Source organism: Nyctibius grandis, unplaced genomic scaffold, assembly GCF_013368605.1.
Source record: "Nyctibius grandis isolate bNycGra1 unplaced genomic scaffold, bNycGra1.pri S41, whole genome shotgun sequence".
Lineage (NCBI taxonomy): Eukaryota > Metazoa > Chordata > Aves > Nyctibiiformes > Nyctibiidae > Nyctibius > Nyctibius grandis.
The window spans coordinates 316,102-334,906 of record NW_027167475.1 but is presented as its reverse complement, the minus strand read 5'-3'; the positions used below and the strand labels follow the sequence as shown (position 1 = coordinate 334,906).

Sequence of the window (18,805 nt, the reverse complement as noted above, 5' to 3'; positions counted from 1 at the left end):
GCTCCCCATTTCCGCCCACACAAGCGTGGGGGGTAGATCCAATGCCCACATCCCAGCCCTCTGACCCAACTGACAGGTCCCCTGCTCCATCTCAACACACACTGCAAACACCCAGAACTGACACGCTCATCCCACTGCCACCCCAAACTCATGGGTGTCCCCTCATTCAGGTGCCCAGGACACTTGTCACCCCCAGTAACCCAGCCCAGACCCAAGGACCCCCTCCTCGCTTGCTGCTCCAGCTTCAAGTTTGCTGGTGAGTGCACACGTGCACAGCAGGGTTGAGGAAGACAGAATCACAGAATCACAGACTGGTTGGGGTTCGAAGGGACTTCTGGAGATCATCCAGTCCGACCCCCAGCCAAAGCAGGGTCACCCAGAGCACGTCGCACAGGCTCATGTCCAGGTGGGTTTTGAATATCTCCAGAGAAGGAGACTCCCCACCCTCCCTGGGCAGCCTGTGCCAGGGCTCTGGCACCCTCAAAGTCAAGAAGTTTTTCCTCATATTGAGACAGAACTTCACATGCTTCAGTTTGTGCCCGTTGCCCCTTGTCCTGTCACTGGGCACCACTGAGAAGAGTCTGGCCTCATCCCCTTGACACCCACCCCTGAGGTATCTGTGAGCATTGATAAGATCCCCCCTCAGTCTGCTCTTCTCCAGGCTGAACAGCCCCAGCTCCCTCAGCCTCTCCTCGTAAGAGAGATGTTCCAGTCCTCTGACCATCTCCGTACCCCTCCGCTGGACTCTCTCCAGTAGCTCCTTGTCTTTCTTGAACTGGGGGACCCAGAACTGGACACAGTTACTCCAGGTGTGGCCTCACCAGGGCAGTGTAGAGGGGGGATGATAACTTCCCTTGACCTGCTGGCCACACTCTTCCTCACGCACCCCAGGACACCATTGGCCTTCCTGGCCCCAAGGGCACATTGCTGCCTCATGGGGAACTTGGTGTCCACCAGAACTCCCAGGTCCTTCTCTGCTGAGCTGCTTTCCAGCAGATCAACCTCCAGCCTGCTGCACATTGCCAGCCTCTGGACAGGTGCCAGGATTCCCATTGGTGTGACCTCCTTGTGGGATGCTTCACCTCTGGAGCCGTGTCTCCACCTCCCCGCAGGCTGGTTCTTCAAGCTCCAGTGCCAGGTTTAGCTCCTACGCGTCCCTATGCTTCTGCACCAAGGAAGCATGAGATCTTCAGCACCTGCTGCCACCTGGGACCTCCGTAAGAGCCAGGTATCATCTGACCTTGGCTCATGACACTCAAACCAGTGCCTCCACCCACCCCAGCTGCCTCCAAACTATTTAAGTCCCTCTGTAGAAGCCATATTGGTGGCCGGACGCTGAGGAAAAAGGCACGACTGGATCATCACGGGGCTGAGCAGGCTGTTGCCTGGTGTGTCCATCCTTCCTGGAAGACCGAGTGCTCATCACCTCATCGTTGTCATCGGGTTTGGTGGCCGAGTGCTACTGAAGGTCAGGGAACAGCTTCTCCTCCTGAAGCCTTGGGCTTGGATGCAGCAGCAGGAAAAAACAGTTTTAAAGGTCTTAAGGAATTCCTACGGTTCCAAGATGGTGTCATCAAACTGTGTCTCCTGTAACTTCCAACATGCCCGATGCCTGTAGACATCCCTCAAGCTGGATCATGATCCTGGAGCGTGAGGAACCCCAGAGCAGCATGAAGCAGCCCCTCTGAAGGTAAGCGACTGACGCGATCAGACAAGTCTCTGCAAGAAACACTCGTTCCCCTCTAGAAGGAGAGAAATGGTGGGTGTCCAGAGTTAGGTGAGTCATCTCCTTAAGACAGAGCTCGGTTGACTCTCCTGGAGTCTGGTGGGACTGCTGACCACGCTGCTCTTCCCCAGCGTTGTTCCATTCCTTGCCCAGATCTGCAGATGGGCTGAAGGATCCAAGTTCATCCCAGTGCAGAACATGTAGGGTGTCTACCACTGTCCAGAAAGCCCCTCGAGCAGCTACAGTGGGTGGAGATCCCAGGTGAGAGCAAGGAGGGAGTGGAGAGGCTGACAGAGGTCTGCAGCCATGAACCCAGCCTTCTCACTGCTGCATCTCCTGACCCTGCCAAGGACCTCACACCCTCCCTGCTCTTCCACCTACTTCCTTCTAGTTACAATCGGTGACTGCACGTGGGGGACCCAGCGCAACCCCCCCTGCAACGCGGCACAACCCTTCAAGGAGTGGAGAATGAGAAGATGCTTTGTGCTTGACACAGGATCAAGCGTCCACAGGGAAATTCATCCTGTAGAGAGGAATATCCCCAAATCAACCTTCACACCAGCCTACAGCTCACTGTGCTCATCTTCTGCTCACATCAAGCCACCCCTCTTGCTCTTATCGTTGTGTTGGAGTAACTCCATTACCTACAAAGTCCTGGGACCAACCCTCACACAGACACACCAGGGGTTTGGCTAAAGATGACCATGGAGGGATTTAAAAGATGTGGAGACGTGGCACTTAGGGACATGGTTTAGTGGTGGACTTGGCAGTGTTGGGTTAATGGTTGGACTTGATGATCTTAAAGGTCTTTTCCAACCTCAAGAATTCTGTGATTCGATAATTCTAGGCCCCTCTTGGCTTGGCCATCATGCATCAGCACGGACTGGGATTGAGTATGATATAAAATAACCCGTTAGTGACATTACTGATGACTTCTCAGCTGTGCTTCTCTGAGGTGTCAGATAAAATTTTGTGCTCTTCTCCGACAAAGCTCCAGCTGGTTTGTGCTGGTGGTGAGATGGTTGCCACCGTGGTCAATGTCCTTTGCATGACAGCCTAGTTGCCTTGCTTTCTGCTCATTCTTCTCTCCTACACCTTTATCCTTGGCCGCATCCTGCAGATACCCTCAGCAGAGGGGAGGCACAAAACCTCCACCTGCACCTCCCACATCACCCTCAGTGGTTCGTTACGGCTGCACCTCCGTTATCTACCTGCGACACAAATCACCCCATGCCGCAGGAGCGAGTGCTCTCATTGATGTGTCCTACATGGTCTTCACCCCCTTCCGCAGCCCAATTAGTTTTAGTCGACAAAGCAAAGACTTAAAAATGCCCTTTGGAAGTCCCAGAGGAAAAGCTTCATCGTCAGGAATGTGAATTCTTGGCCAGGGTCTAGTTCCAGCTACAGGAGTGCTTATTGCTGATATTTTTGCAAACAATAGCCACACTTTTGCCAGGAAATGAGGCATTTCCGTGGCTCTCATGGCTTTTACACTCCCTGGCAGACTGTGTGAGCTGACACGGGAAGGATGCAGGAACAACCCAGGTCCTTCTCTGCAGAGCTGCTTTCCAGCAGCTCAGCCCCCAACCTGTTCAGGTGCATGGGGTTATTCCCATGAAGAGATCAACACAATCCCACTACAACCTCCTTTCAGGTAGTTGTAGAGAGCGATAAGATCTCCCTTGAGCCTCCTTTTCTCTAGACTAAACAGCCCCATTTCCCTCAGCCACTCCTCATAAGACTTGTGCTCCAGACCCTTCACCAGCTTCGTTGCCCTTCTCTGGACTCGTTCCAGGACCTCAATGTCTTTCTTGTAGTGAGGGGCCCAAAACTGACGCCAGGATTTGAGGTGCGGCCTCACCAGTGCCAAGTACAGGAGGACGATCCCTGCCCTAGTCCTGCTGGCCACACAGCTGAGGGACAGAAGGCACCCAGTACTGTAAGGATACACAGAGAATGTTTCTTCTTTGAATTCATCAGCTAAGGGCCTCGAAAAATTGGGATGAGAAGAAACTCATGAGTGGTGGAGTTGGCAGTGCTGGGTTAACAGTTGGACTTGATGATCTGAAAGGTCTTTTCCAACCAAAATGATTCTCTGATTGTATGAGAGGGAGGAACACGAACGGGGCAGGTGCACGAAACAACCCTCACCAGACTCGTTACCTGATGAGCCATCCAGCAAGTACAGGTGCTGCTCCTGGGATGACCAGCTGGGACGATGCAACTGGTGGGCTTGTAAGTCAGGGTGGGGAGATCCTGAGCACTGTACTGGAAAGGGTGCCAGCTACTGGGGTGAAAGGGGATTCCAGTGCAAGCTACTGGGGCCAGTGAGGGTTCTCAGTGCAGCTGGTGCAGCACATGGGTGTCTTGGCCACCAGACATTGGGGTGGGAATGGTGTGTTTCCCAAAAACGAGCTACTGTGAAGGCCTGGGGTGAGTGAGGGGCTCAGAGCCAGTGTCTGGAGAAGGACCATGGGTGACAACCCGTGTCCCTGCTGCTGGGGGGACAAATGTCTGCATCTTCCTCAAACCTGCTGTGCACTTGTGCACTCACCAGCAAACTTGAAGCTGGACCAGCCAGTGAGGAGGAGTCTGTGCTGGGGTATCAGCGGCGGGGGCCAGGGAGACCCGCGAGTGTCAGGTGGCTGTGGGATGAGCATGTCAGTGTTGGGTCACTGCAGAGGCCGCCTCTTCTTTTCAACTCATCCCTCCCACAGCGAGGTAGATGGAAATGGGCAAGGGATTGGGAGGGGACATGGCCAAGACCTTCAAAGATCATCTACTCCAACCCCCCCGATGTGAGCAGGGACTACTTGTAGTCCATCAGGTTGCTCAAAGCCCCATCCAGCCTCACCTTGAGCACTTCCAATGATGGGGCACCCACAACTTCTATGGGGCATCCACAACTTCTTTGGGCAACCTGCTCCTCTCTCTCAGCACCCTTCCACACTAGATAACATCATGCTAGGCAATAAGAAAGTGGGATCAAAGAAGAAGGGGTGGGGAGATATCTCCCAAGGTGGGTGTAACTCTGAAATTATCTGGGCAGCTGGGAGGTGGTGAGGGTTTGCTTTTGCATCGTTGTTTTTTGTTCTTGTTCCCTCACTTATTAAACCATCTTTATCTCGCCTGCCCAAGTTTTCGTGCTTAGCTGCTGGCCAGGCTCAAACCACCAGCCAGTGAGGAGTTTTCCTCCTCCCTCCTAGTCCGTGACTTTCACTTTCGGTCTCTGACTCACACTATTTCTCGGAATAGGAGGAGACGGACCAAGAGCACAGGAGAAAAGGCAGAGCAAGACCCAGGCTGCAGCAAAGCTGTTTCAGCCCAGAGCTGCTGACGAAGACGAAGGTGAGTCCCTTCCCCTAATGCCCCCTCCGCTCCACTCACCCTGCCGTTAGCACCCTTGCACAGCTGGGTTGTGGAATGACTCCTGCTCCCAGCAAGCGACAGGGACCCCAGCAAGTGACAGGGACCCCACCGGATTGGAGGAGAAAAAGATCAAAGGTCTAATTGGGCTCTGGGACGGAGCAAGGGGAATGGGTGGAAACCCTCACCTTGGCTTTGCATGCAATTTAGACTTGCCTACGCTTGGGCCCTACGCACTAACCTTTCGTCTGCTCCCTGCTGAGCTGGCAGTGCCCGTGACATGAGGGGCAGCCTCTTGTCCCACACTAGCAGCCCCCTTGGTGTTCCTGGAAGAGGACAGGGCTTGTGAGGTCCTCAGAGAAGATTCAAAGTCCAGAAGTGGGCAGTGTCCGTGGAGCTCGGTGTCGCTGTAGCGAGTGCTGGGGTGTTTGGGAGGTTGCAGTGGGGCAGCCGCAGCCGTTGTGCTGCCTCTGTGTCCTTGGCGTTTACTGGTACCTGGCAGGGGCTGGGTGATGGCTGGGGGTTGCGTGGTTTGACCCCAGCTGGCAAATCAGTCCCACAGAGCTGCTCGCTGACTTCCCCTCAGCGGGATTGGGGGGAGGGAATCGGAAAGGTAAAGGGAGACAAGTTGTGGGTTGAGATAAAGACAGTTTGAAAGGTAAAGCAAAAGCTGTGTGCACAACCAAAGCAAAACAAGGAATTCATTCACTCCTTCCCATGTCCGGGACAGCAGGGCTCCGTCACGCGTAACTGTTACTTGGGAAGTTAAACACCATCACTCTGAATGTCCCCCCCTTTCCTCCTTCTTCCTCCAACTTTTATTGCTGAGCATGATGTGGTGTGGTACGGAATATCCCTTGGGTCAGCTGGGGTCAGCTGCCCTGGCTGTGTCCCCTCACAACTTCTTGTGCACCCTTTGCTGGTTTTGGCTGCGATACAGATAATTGTCTTCATAGCAGTTTGAGGCTGTGTGGGGCTGTGAAGCGGATGACAGACGCCCTTTCCTTCCCCAGAGGGGAAAACGAAAAGATAAAAGAGCGAGAGGCTTAGGGGTTGGAAAGTTAAAACAGTTTTGATGGGGACATGGCTGTTATTTTGTTGATCACTGCTATCAGGATCTGTCGATGCCCATCTTGCCATTTAATCCCTAAGAACTGTATATCCTTTGCGGGTCCCTTGACTTTGCCTCTTTGTATAGCAAACCAGCTTGCAGAAGAATTTGGATTATTTTCTCCCATTTCTCAAAAACTGCTGCTGCTCTGTCACCACATACAACGATATCATCAATGTACTGCAAGTGCTCTAGAGCTCCACCCTCTCCAGTGCACTCTGGATCAGTCCTTGGCAAATGGTAGAGCTGTGTTTCCACCGCTGGGGCAATCGATTCAGGGGTACTGGATACCCCTCCACGTAGAAGCAAACTGTGGCCTGCACTTTGGTGCCAAGGGAATAGAGAAAAATGCATTAACACTGTCCGTGTTGGCGTACCACTTGGCTGCCTTTGACTCCAGTTCACAGTGAAGTTGGAGCACGTCTGGCACGGCAGCGCTTAGTGGTGGCGTAACCTCATTTAGGGCATGATAGTCTACAGTTAATCTCCATTCTCCATTAGGCTTCTGCACTGGCCTTATTGCACTGTTAAAGGATGAGTGAATCTTGCTGGTCAGTCCTTGGTTTTCTAGTTGTCGAATCAGTGTGTGGAGGGGGATCAGGGAGTGTCTGTTGATACGATACTGTCGCCGGTGCCCTGTTGTGTTAGCGATTGGCACCTGCTGTTCCTCTACCTTCAGCAACACCACGAGACAAGGATCCTCTGAGAGGCCAGGCAAGGTAGACAGCTGTTTAATGTTGTCAGTCTCTACAGCTGCTCTACCAATGGCCCATCGATACTCTTTTGGGTCCTTAAAATACCCTCTGGTGAGGCAGTCCATGCCAAGGATGCACACAGCATCTGGGCCAGTCACAATGGCGTGATTTTCCCACTCGTTACCAGTTAGGCTCACTTCGGCCTCCAATACTGATAACTCTTGAGATCCCCCCGTCACTCCAGAAATGCTCATTGGTTCTGTCCCTGTATGATTTGATGGTATCAGGGTGCACTGTGCGCCAGTGTCTACCAGGGCTTTATAGCCTTGTGGTTCTGACGTGCCAGGCCATCGGATCCACACAGTCCAGTAAACTCTGTTATCCCTCTCCTCCACCTGGCTGGAGGCACGGCCCCTCTAATCCTGTTTGTTTGTGACTGGTGGAGAGGGATTAGAATCCCATCTATGCTGACTGGAGATCGGCCCAGTAGAAACTGGAGCAGCCACCTTCCTGAAGAAACCCCCTCATGTATTTCTTTTACCTCGCAAGTCGCGTACCAGTGCCCGTAGAGCACTATTGGGTTTTCCATCCCATCTGCTCACGTACTCTCCGTAGTCACACAGGGCATGCCACAGGTCACCTCGAGGGGTGTTCTGTCTCTCTTGGGCCAGTCTTGTGGAAGGGCATCTTCTCTCGATGGCTGCGATGTGGGTCCATGCAGGTGGCGAGTAGGACCTGTTCTCCATCTCAGGCAATCTCTCAAACAATCTATCAATCAAAGAAATTCTCAGACTGCTTAGTTAGTTTTTCTACAGCTGAGACGCAGGCCTGTAGGGGAGGGGAGAGGCTGTCTTCATGCTGTTGTATTTCGTTAGCCACATCACCCACAGTTGGTATCTCTCCCTCTGCTCCCCAGACCAATAGTGACAGTGTGGGGGCATATGGCAATGGGGCACTCTGCACCAACTTCCACAACATAGGTCGGCTGCACGGCATTTCGTCAGGGTCTACAATTGTTTGTGGATCACTATAGATCATCTCCTGCACAGCCAGCTCTCTCAGGTACCCGTTACCTTTGTCCATGGTGGTCCATTTACTTGGGCAGCATACGATATCGTCCCTAAAGGGACACCTCGTCTTTACGGCTGACAAGAGTCGCTTCCAGAGGCTGAGAGTGTTTGCCTTTTTCCAAAATGCCTTATCAATGCCCCCTTCTCTGGCCCGGGATCCCAACTCTCTGGCTTCTCTGCCCTCCAAGTCCAAGCTATTGGCCCTGTTATCCCAGCATGGAAGAACCAGCTGATAATTGGCTCACCTTCATGGCACCTAAAATCTTGCCACATATTTCGTAGCTCCTTCAGGGGTAGGGAATGCACCGTTACCTCGGCGCCTCTTTGTCCTGCGATGGCCCTGATTGAGAAGGACCCTCTCCCTCATTTCCATCCTCGCTTTCCTCTGCTATACAAAGGGATTTTCTTTTGTGCTTTCTCCTAGTTAGAGGGGTCACTGATACTGACACGGGTTGAGTAGGGGTGGCCGTGGCTGCTGTCACCGAGGTTGGTGTAGCTGTGGTGCCCGTTGCTGGAGCTGGAGTAGCAGCAGTGCCTGTTGTAAGGATTGGTGTGGCTGTGATGCTTGTTGGGGAGGTAGCACACGTTGTAGGAGTTGAGGTGGCTTCACAACACCTACACCTGCACCGATATTTAATTCTCCACCACACCTGAAAAACATTTGGGAAAACCAATAATAGGAGCATGCTGCTGTGATGGTCCCAAGAAAATCCCAAATTCCCCAAATCTGGCAGTGTCAGCTTGGCAGAAAAAGGAAAAGTATGAATCCCCAAGGTAAAATTAGAAGTGTAGCGATTAACAATGGCCGACAGAAGGTGCTCGAAGTGCCCCGCTAAAGCCACTGCCTCTTGCATAGAGATAAGCGATCGGGTGATAACGGCCCACTTTATCAGGGCCTGATATCGACAATAAACCCCATAACGAAGCAAGGCCTTTCACGAAGCCCCAGCATTGACAAACCGCACGTAAACGCTGGTAAACAACGGGTACGGCAGGTAGGGCAGCATTAGGACACTTCACTCGGAACAAAACTCTACAAAAACACAATAAAGAAAGAACTGTGCTCAGCAACAAAGACATGTGCATGTTGCAAGCTGGTTTAGCTTCCAGCCCCTGGAGACAGTCCAAGAAGAAATCTGATACTCCCTGGACTGAGCTGTCCAGGTCTGCTCCCACCGCAGCCAGCCGGAATGCAAGATATTCCGAGAGCGGGTCTGGGTTGCCCCTCTCAGGCCCCCCACGTTGAGAGCCACAAAATCTGTCAGCATAAATCTGTCACCCTTTAAGGCTCTGCTGGCGGTTAAACTGAAGACAGATGCTCTCTATTAACCCTTTCCTTCCCCAGAGGGAAAAAGGAAACGAGAAAAGGGAGAGAGGCTTAAGGGTTGGAAAGTTAAAATGGTTTTAATAAACAATAACAAGGAAAAAGAGCATAATAAATAATGAACTAGATACAAAACCACTACTGAGCTTCCCCCGATGACGATCACATCTCCGCTGACACTGCAGGGCAGGCACTGGGGAGTCCCGTGTCAGACGCAGCACCAGGCAGGAACCGGGTTCAGGTTAAGAGAACGCAGAAGCACGGGCAGAGCCCTCCCTGGACACTGGCCATGGGGGCACAGAGCGCAACCCTCGTGGTATCTCAGCTTTAAACTGGGTATCACGTGGGTGGGATGGAATACCCCGTTGGTCAGGTTTGGGTCACCTGTCCTGTCTGCTCCTCCCTGCAGGTGCGACACTTTTACAGTCCGTTCCTTTGTGGAACAAACACACCCAACAGGGACCCTGGTTTCCATGGCCACAAGCGTGTGTGTTCAACTTCAGAAAGTACAGTCACTTAAAAGAAACTCAACTGAAGAGTCTGTCCTAGTCCAAAGCAGGACACAAGTATGGGGCTGTGTTTTTAGATTTGTGCAGGAAACAATGTTGATAATGAAGAGATGTTTTTGTTATCACTGAGCAGACCTTACACAGCATCAAGGCCCTTTCTGCTTCTCACACCACCCCACCAGCGAGTAGGCTGGGGGTTGTTGTGGTTTAAACCCAGCTGGCAACTAAGCCCCACACAGCCACTCACTGACTCCCCCCAGCAGGATGGGGGCAGAATCAGAAAGGTAAAAGTGTGAAAACTCATGGGTTGAGTTACAGACAGTTTATTAATTGAAATAACATAAAATAATAATAATAATAAACTGTAATGAAAAGTAAAATTACAAAGAGAGGGAAATAAAACCCAAGGAAGACGAGCGATGCAAATGAAAACAATTGCTCACCACCACCTGACGGATGGTCAGCCAGTGCCTGAGCAGCAGCCCTCGGCCAACCTGCCCCTTAGTGTTAGAGCTCAGCATGACATCCCATGGTATGGAATATTCCTTGGGTCCATTGGGGTCAGCTGTCCCGGCTGTGTCCCCTCCCAACTTCTTGTGCACACCCAGCCTACTCACTCGTGGGGTGGCATGAGAAGCAAAAAGGGCCGTGACTCTGTGTAAGCACTGCTCAGTGATAACGAAAACATGTCTGTGTTATCAACGCTGTTTTCAGCACAAATCTAAAACACAGCCCCATACTTGTGTCCTGCTTTGGACTAGGACAGACTCTTCATTTAAGTTTCTTTTAAGTGGCTGTACTTTCCAAAGATGACCACACGTGCTTCTGGCTGGGTTGTGGGGAGGGGAACACCCACCAATGCATAGGAGGAGGAAAGAAGACCTTGGAGCCTTGCAAGGGCAAGCACCAAACATGTCCCCGTGAGAGGCACAGTGGAGGGTGAGAGGGGGTTTATGGGGTCAGGCATAAGAAATTAATGAAGCAATTCATAAGCAGCTCCCCTAATTTATCCACTAACATGTCCTTTCCTTGTGATGGTGTGACCCTCCTATCATTGCTGTTGCCCTAGAGCCCTGTCTGAGGCCATTGCTGTGTCCCACACCCATTTTAGAATAATTAACCTCACAGCAAGCTTCAAACTGGTGTTCAGGACATAATGCAGAGAACTCGCATTGTCCCACTGGGCTTACAGAAACTGAGCTATTTCTGTCACCAGGCAAACGGGAAGGGGCCGTGCACGTCTGCTAAGAGTCAGTGTTGCCTTTACAGCATCAATTGCGAGGGGCAAAAAGAGGAGGCGTGGTGGAAGGAATTTGGTGCAATGCATGGTTTGCTTGGAAAAATGAAGTAGGATGATAATGACTGTCTCTGTTTGGTCTGTGGGATGTCCCCACCTTGTTAACCAGCCTGTCTCGCCGTCTCCTCTGCAGGCCGTGCTCGCTGTCAGCAATGGCATCCGAAATCCTCATGCCAGTGCCTGTCTGCCTCATTGAGAACAGCCAGAGGAAGGGGCTGGTGGTCCAGCAGGAAGCCCTGCAGGTGCTGTCCAAGGTCACCCAGCCTGTGGTGGTGGTGGCCATCGCAGGGCTGTACCGCACTGGCAAGTCGTACCTCATGAACAGGCTGGCTCGTCAGAGGAAAGGTGAGGGAGGTCCCAGCACAGCATGGCCAAGGGACCTGGGTTTTCCTACTCTGTCTTTAACACTGTTGAGACCCTTGCGTTCTCCCCACAGGTTTCTCCCTGGGCTCCAGCATGCAGTCCCACACCAAAGGTCTCTGGATGTGGTGTGTACCTCACCCCTGCAAGCCTGGACACACTCTGGTGCTGCTGGACACTGAAGGGCTGGGTGATGTGGAGAAGGTGTGGAAGAAGCAGAAGGTCCCTTTGTGCATTCCCAGCACTTTGTGGAAGCTCTTGAGGGCCCAACCATGGTGATCAGAGTCAAGGTGTCCCATCACCTCTGCTGGCCTTTGGCCTGTGTGCTGGGAAGAGCCAGAGGCCATGGGGATGGGTCTCTGCAAAAACTGGTCTTGCCATGGCCTGTTGGTTAGGGGCATTCAGGGTGTGGGGATTCGGGGCTTTGCTCAGACTCAGGGGGTGTTGTTGGTAAGAGCCAAGGGTTGTTGTTACAGTGCGACATCAACAACGACACATGGATCTTTGTGCTAACCGTACTGCTCTCCAGCACCCTGATCTACAACAGCAAAGGCACCATTGACCAGCAAGCCATGGACCAGCTGCAGTATCCTTGGTGGGACAGCAGCACCAGGGGATGCCCTCCTCTCCCGGTGTGGTGGGCTAGGGGTTGACAAATCCCAGCTCCTCAAACAGCTGCACAACCACTGGGTGGTGCCCAGTGACGTGCTTTGAGTCCTTAGGAGTCCCATGTCTTGGACCTCAGGGCTTAGGGTTTTTCTCCCTCCTCCCTCTGGTGGTTCCAGGCTGTTCTCTGTCCCTGCACAGTCTCCTCTCTTCCCCATGAAGTGCTGAGTGGTTGCAGGATGGCGATGCCCCTGCATTCAGACCTGAGGTCCCTGTTTCCTTAGCCAGATCTCCAGCTATGTGATGAAGCTGTCTGAGCATATCAAGTTGAAAGCAGCACCTGAGAAGAGTGAAGATGAACTGAAGGATTCAGAAAAATTTGTCCTCTTCTTCCCGACTTTTATCTGGGCTGTCCGGGATTTCACACTGCGGCTGGAGTTGAATGGGAAGGAAATCTCCGAGGACGAATACTTGGAGAACGCACTGAAGTTAAAGGCTGGTAAGGGAATGGTGCTGTGCTGCTGGAGACGTCCAGCCTCAGACACAGCAGCATTGGAGTGTAATTCAACAACAGCCCAAGCCTGGTGAACTTGCTCCATGTCCTCTTACCCCACAGGTAGCAGCCCGGAGATTGAACACTACAACCAGCCCCGGACATGCATCCGCCAGTTCTTTCCAGGTCGCAAGTGCTTTGTTTTTGACCAACCAGCAAGAAAGAAGGACCTGGACCACTTGGAGGAGCTTCAGGATGATGAGATCGATCCTGAATTCCTGCAGCAGGTGGAGAAATTCTGCAGCTACATCTGGGAAACGTCTCCACCTAAGACCGTCCGTGGCGGGCACTTCGTAACAGGGAACAGTGAGTACTGCTGTGCAGAGGGTTGGATGGGCAGCAGCTCTTGGTCCTGTGTGTGGGGCAGGATCCAATGCAGAGTCAAATGAGGCAGGTGGGGAAAGGGAGAGCTTTTGTGCTGGCTGCTGTCCATGGCGCTGGACTTGGAGCTTCTGGATGTTGCAGGCAGGGTGGGAAAGAGTTAGGAAAAGAAGTTCAGGAAGAGTGTGGGAGGGAGGCAGCAGGGATATGGCAGGGCCCAGGGTGAATGGCAGCCTGCGTTTTGTTCAGGCTGCAGATGTCTCATCCTTGGTCCTCCTTGGCAGTGCTGGGGAAACTGGCAGAGACCTACGTGAAGGCCATCGAGAGCGGGGCAGTGCCGTGCCTGGAGAGTGCGGTGGTCGCCCTGGCAGAGGCGGAGAACACAGCAGCAGTGAAAGCAGCTGTGACGCTCTATGAAGATCTGATGAAGCAACAGGTGAAGCTGCCCATGGAGACTCTTCAGGAGCTGCTGGAGCTGCACACCAAGTGCGAGCAGGAGGCACTGAAGCTCTTCATGGCACGGGCATTTGAGGATAACATCTGCTGTTTCCAGGCAGATCTCCTAGTAGGTGGTCCCCAGACCAGCCAGAATTCCCCCAGGGACATCATCATACTCTTAGGTCTGGGAAAATAGCATGGGCCTGGGGGACAGGGATCTGCCTGCCTCCTGCCAGAGGACACTGCTGTGCCATCTCATGGAACCATAGAATCATCAGATGGTTTGGGTGGGAAGCAACCCTAAAGATCATCTACTTCCAACCCCCCTGCCATGGGCAAGGTTTCCACTAGACCAGGTTGCTCCCAAACCCCATCCAACCTGGCCTTGAACACTGCCATAGAGGTGGCATCCATAAATTCTCTGGGTAACCTGGGCCAGTGTCTCAGCACTCTCACAGGAAAGAATTTCTTCCTAAGATATAATCAGAAACTACCCTCTTTCAGTTTAAAAACATTACCCCTCATCTTATCACTCCATGCCCTTGTAAAAAGTCCCTCTCCAGCTGTCCTGGAGCCCCTTCAGGTACTGGAAGGCTGCTAGAAGGTCTCCCCAGAGCCTTTTCTTCTCCAGGCTGAACAAGCCCAAGTCTCTCAGCCTGTCTTCATAGGAGAGGTGCTCCAGCCCTCTGAGCATCTTCGTGGCCCTCCTCAGCACTTTAGATTTCCTACCCTGTTCCCTGGCTTCCCGGATAATTTCTCTGTATCCCTCCCTGGCAACCTGCCCTTGCTTCCATCCTCATAGGATTCCTTCTTCTGTCTGAAGTTCTCCAGGAGCTTCTTGCTCATCCATGCAGGCCTCCTGGTGTTTTTCTCTGACTTCCTCTTTGTTCGGATGAATCGCTTCTGAGCTTGTAGGGAGTCTCCACCAACGAGTCTGTCCCAGCGCCTGCTCCCAAACTCTGCAGACTGGAAGCCGTCCCTGCTGTGCTCCCTCTTCTCCCTGGGTTCTAAAGCTCTGCTGCAACAGGGACGAAGCTCAGCCCTGCCCCAACTCTTGCTGCACCCTGATGTGTCTGTGCCCTGGCTCGAAGCCTGTAGCCTTCCACACCTCCCCTGTGCTGCTGACGAATTCTTGTCCCTGTGTTTTGTGAAGCCCGTGGTCCCTGGCATGCTCTCTGCCCCTGTGCACCTTGGTGCAGAGATGTCTGTGGGTGCAGAAGGCCCTCCCCATCTGTCACCTCCCAGCTGATTACCCCCCAGACTGGAGATCCCAATTCCCATGTTGACCTGGTTTGATTTTTCCCTAGCATGAGAGTGGTGGATGCAGCTCAGCCTGGGCTGATGCCTTCCCTCTGCATCTTTCCGCACAGCGCCAGGTACAGCAGGTCAAGGAGAAGTTCTGCACGGACAACGAGCAGGCGTCTCGTGTCAAGTGCGAGGCTGCTCTCAAGGACCTCTCCCAGGACATGGAGAGACGAATCAGAGATGGTGCCTACAGTGTGCCAGGGGGTTACGAGCTGTTCAAAGGAGACGAGCAGGCACTGGTGGGGAAATATCGGGAACTTCCTGGCAAGGGAGTGAAGGTAGGAGCAAGAGCAGCTCCCCTTCAAGGGGAGAGGCTCCATACCCCATCCCCTTCCCCCAAGACACCGTTTCTCCCCAGCTGCTCTTTCTCCCCTTGACTCCTCTTCTACCCGTGGTCCTACAGGCTGATGCTGTCCTGCAGGAGTTCCTCCAAAGAAAACAGGCTGTGGCCAAAGTCATCCTCAAAGCAGATATCTCCCTGACAGAGAAGGACAAGGAGCTGAAAAGTAACTTGTGGTCTGGAGAAATGCCACTGCCTGTAGAGGGGCAAGCATGATGGAGTGGGACAACAGGACTCCTTGGGGGCTTGTGCGCTCAGCTCCTGCCCTTGCAAGACCCTTGTTTCTCTGTCACCAGGTGAGCAAGACCGGAATGAGAGAGCTGAGCAGGAGAGGGAGGTCCAGAGGAAGAAGGAGGCAGAAGACAAGCAGAAGCTGCAGGACCAGTTACGCAGCTGCGAAGAGCACAAACTTCAGCTGAGAAAGAAGCTGGAGGAGAGCTGTGCGAAGCAGCTGGAGGAGCTCCAGAAGATGATGAGCCATAAATCAAAGGTACCAAGTGGGAGAGTGCAGGGGCCAAGATGTGGCCAGCAGGGAGGAATGGCAAAGGGGTCCCAGCTATGTCCCTCCCGTTGCTTCATGTCTCTGTGCTCCTCTCACTGCACGCACCTGCCCTCAGTAACAACCTGCCTGTCTTCACAGGAGGAGAGTGCATTGCTCAGAGAGGGCCTCTGTGACAAAGCCACCCACATGCAACTGATGAACAGTAGACTGGAGCAGGAATATTACACCACCAAGAACAACATCATGTCCTGGATCGAAATAATGGCAAAGACACTGTTAGACTTGGCAGAAGTCATATTTCGCCATTGGAGATCCGGTAGTGGGGGATCTCTCCCACGTTCTTTATAAGCCCTGTAGTACCAAAGTAAGAGAGGTGTGTAGCGTCCTCACATACAATTCTGTGACATTTTGAAAGCCCTTCCTGCAACATGCTTGCCATAGAGTGTTTTCATGCATGCCTCCTCCAGAAGATGTTCTCTTCTTCCCTCCCAGAGCACCTTCTTTCACTTCATCTGAAGGCCTGGGGAACATCAAAAGCCAGGGTGGCCTGGGGCACAGAAAGGCCATAATGGCGGCAGACAGGTCTGGGAGCATTTTGCCATGCTCAGAACATGCCATTGGTGGAATCTAACCCACCTCTTCTAGAGACCTCCTCACCAGGGCTATGGGAATCATGCCCGAGAGAGCTTTAAGCTCACATCCTAGGGTCACACTTACTGCAGCAGCATGGGGTAGCATGGAGGTTGGGAATAAACAGGAATCAACGTGGTGAGCACTACGTGGTTTGCTTGGCATCAGTCCTGGGCAGAGTGACCCAGAAGGAGTGAGCCCATGATCCAGGGAGCAGTGGATGAAAGCCATCGTCTGCTATGTACCTATTGCCACCCTGGTCCTTAGCAAGGCTCTTCTCACTTTGAACTTGTGAGGGAGTTCTCCCCACAGGGCTGTTCTGCTCTCTGTTCACTCACCCCATCTCCATGCTGCTCCTCCTTTCCTTTCTTCAGACCGAGAACTCTCTGAGTGCCCCTTCCCAAGGGTGTCTGTGCTGACACTGCAGGAGATGGTTGTAGAGCGTTCATGGGAGGTGTGTGTCCCATTGTACTGGTTTTGGCTGGGATAGAGTTCATGTTCTCCTTAGACGCTGCTGTGGTTCTGTTTTGGATTTCTTGATAACACACCCCTGTTTTAGCTCTTGCTGAACAGTATCAAGACCTTTTCTGCTTCTCACCCAAAGGCAAGTAGGTTGGGGGTGGGCAAGAACTTGGGAGGGGACACAGGTGGCACAGCTGACCCCAGCGGACCAAAGCCATATCCCAGACCATATGACACTGTGCTCAAACAATAAAAGCTGATGGAAAGAGGGAGGAAGGGAGGTTGTTTGGAGTTATGGCCTTTGTCTTCCCAAGCCACCGTTACATGTGATGGAGCCCTGCTTTCCTGGAGATGGCTGAACATCTGCCAGCCGATGGGAAGTAGTGAATGAATTCCTTATTTTGCTTTGTTTGCGCACGCAGCTTTTGTTTTACCTATTAAACTGTGTTTATCTCAAGCTATGTGTTGTCTCACTTTTACCCTTCCTTTCTCTCCTCCATTCCACAAGCAGTTTGGGGCTTATCTGTCTAACAGCTTTCACCCGTAACACCCATGGACAAAGGGGTTTCCGTCTTCCCTACAGGGATTTAAATCTTCAGCTGCACCATGAGAACAAGCAGGGACACCAACTGTTGCAGTACCGTGAAGGTGTAGAGGTTTTTGAGTTCCTTATGGCCAGAGGGGCTGGTCCAAAGGCAGTCACCCCAGTGGCAGTAGCCCCTGAAATGACTTCCCTTCTGTGATGTCAATTTGTCGTGGCTGGGCAATTTAGACCACTTAAAGAACCACCGCCAAAGGTATCAGCAAAATTGGTTTTATAGAAATATGACGTTGTGAAAGTGCGATTTAACAAAGTTCAAGACAAGGTTCACTCTATTACTTACTGCACAAAGTATCTGACACTGATTCAGAACTACCAATGCAGAATCAAAGTGTAGCAATACAAAATCAAAGTTGCCAATACTAAATTTTAGTGCACTATAATACCAGGTTATGTGTGACATTGGTCACTCACCAAAGATCTGCAGTTGATAAGAGGTCTCTCTGCCTCGAGGAGTAAACTCAAGAGGTGTCCCAGCTCAAGGGGAGATCACCACCATGCAGGCAGCTGCTCAGCACAGAGAGCTCAAAGAAGGCTCACTCAGGCTGTCATACCAGGTCCTACACTTGGGTCACAGCAATCCCATGCAACGCTGCAGGCTTAGGGAAGAGTGGCTGACAGATGCCCATCTGAAAAGAACTTGTGGCTTTTGCTTGACAGCCATCTGAATATGAGCCAGCAGTGTGCCCAGGTGGTCAAGAAGACCATAAACATCCTGGCTTGTATCAGAACTAGCGTGGCCAGCAGGGCAGGGGAAGTGATCGTCCGTCTGTATTCAGCCTGGTGAGGCCGCACCTTAAATCCTGGGGTCACTTTTGGGCCCCTCACTACAAGAAAGACATTGAGGTGCTGGAGCGAGTCCAAAGAAGGGCAACGAAGGTGATGAAGGGTCTAGAGCACAAGTTTTACAAGGAGTGGCTGAGGGAACTGGGCATGTTTAGTCTGGAGAAAAGGAGGTTGAGGGGAGACCTTCTTACTGTCTACAGCTACCTGAAAGGAGGTTTTGGTGAGGTGGGTGTTGGTCTTTTCTCCCAAGTAACAAGAGATAGGATGAGAGGAAATGGCCTCAAGTTATTCAGGGGAGGTTTAGATTGGATGTCAGGAAAACTTTCTTCCCTGAAAGGGTTGTCACGCATTGGAACAGGCTGCCCATGGAAGTGGTGGAGTCACCATCCCAGGAGGTATTTAAAAGACATGTAGCTGTGCACTTCAGGACATGGCTTAGTGGTGGACTCGCCAGTGCTGGGGTAGTGGTTGGACTTGGTGATCTTAAAGGTCCTTTCCAATCTAAACGATTCTGTGATTCTGTGATTCTAACAAAACTACAACTGGATGTAACATCCCATTCAAAGCTCCACTTGCTGTTGGTGACCATCAAAGGTGGGTTTCCCACTAGTGATGTTCTCCATCTTTCTTCACTCTTTCTAGGATGTGGTGTATGCTCTCCGCATCATGGTGGACGGTAATCAGGGTTCTCTGCCACTTGTTCCCAATTCCTTTTAGCAATTGACTCAAGTCATCATAGAATCATAGAATCATCGAAGTGGTTTGGGTTGGAAGGGACCCTAAACATCATCTAGTTTCAGCGC

The 18,805-nt window shown here is 52.2% G+C and overlaps 2 protein-coding genes across 2 annotated transcripts in view; both read left to right on the top strand.

The window, feature by feature from the left end:
• Nucleotides 1–4,984: 4,984 nt before the first annotated feature.
• Nucleotides 4,985–17,072, top strand: LOC137677221 (guanylate-binding protein 1-like). Its single transcript, XM_068424493.1, has 11 exons — nt 4,985–5,074; nt 11,232–11,443; nt 11,535–11,662; nt 11,935–12,044; nt 12,361–12,563; nt 12,681–12,923; nt 13,223–13,503; nt 14,747–14,959; nt 15,085–15,187; nt 15,318–15,511; nt 15,662–17,072. Exons 2-11 carry the CDS (start codon nt 11,251–11,253, stop codon nt 15,869–15,871), a joined length of 1,878 nt encoding a protein of 625 aa, XP_068280594.1. The 5' UTR covers nt 4,985–5,074; nt 11,232–11,250; the 3' UTR covers nt 15,872–17,072.
• LOC137677222 (guanylate-binding protein 1-like) overlaps nt 5,011–18,805 on the top strand; it is a 49,157-nt gene continuing 35,362 nt past the window's right edge. Inside the window, exon 1 of the mRNA XM_068424496.1 lies at nt 5,011–5,074. The gene's annotated coding sequence lies outside the window, so the exon portion shown is untranslated. The remainder of the gene's footprint in view (nt 5,075–18,805) is intronic.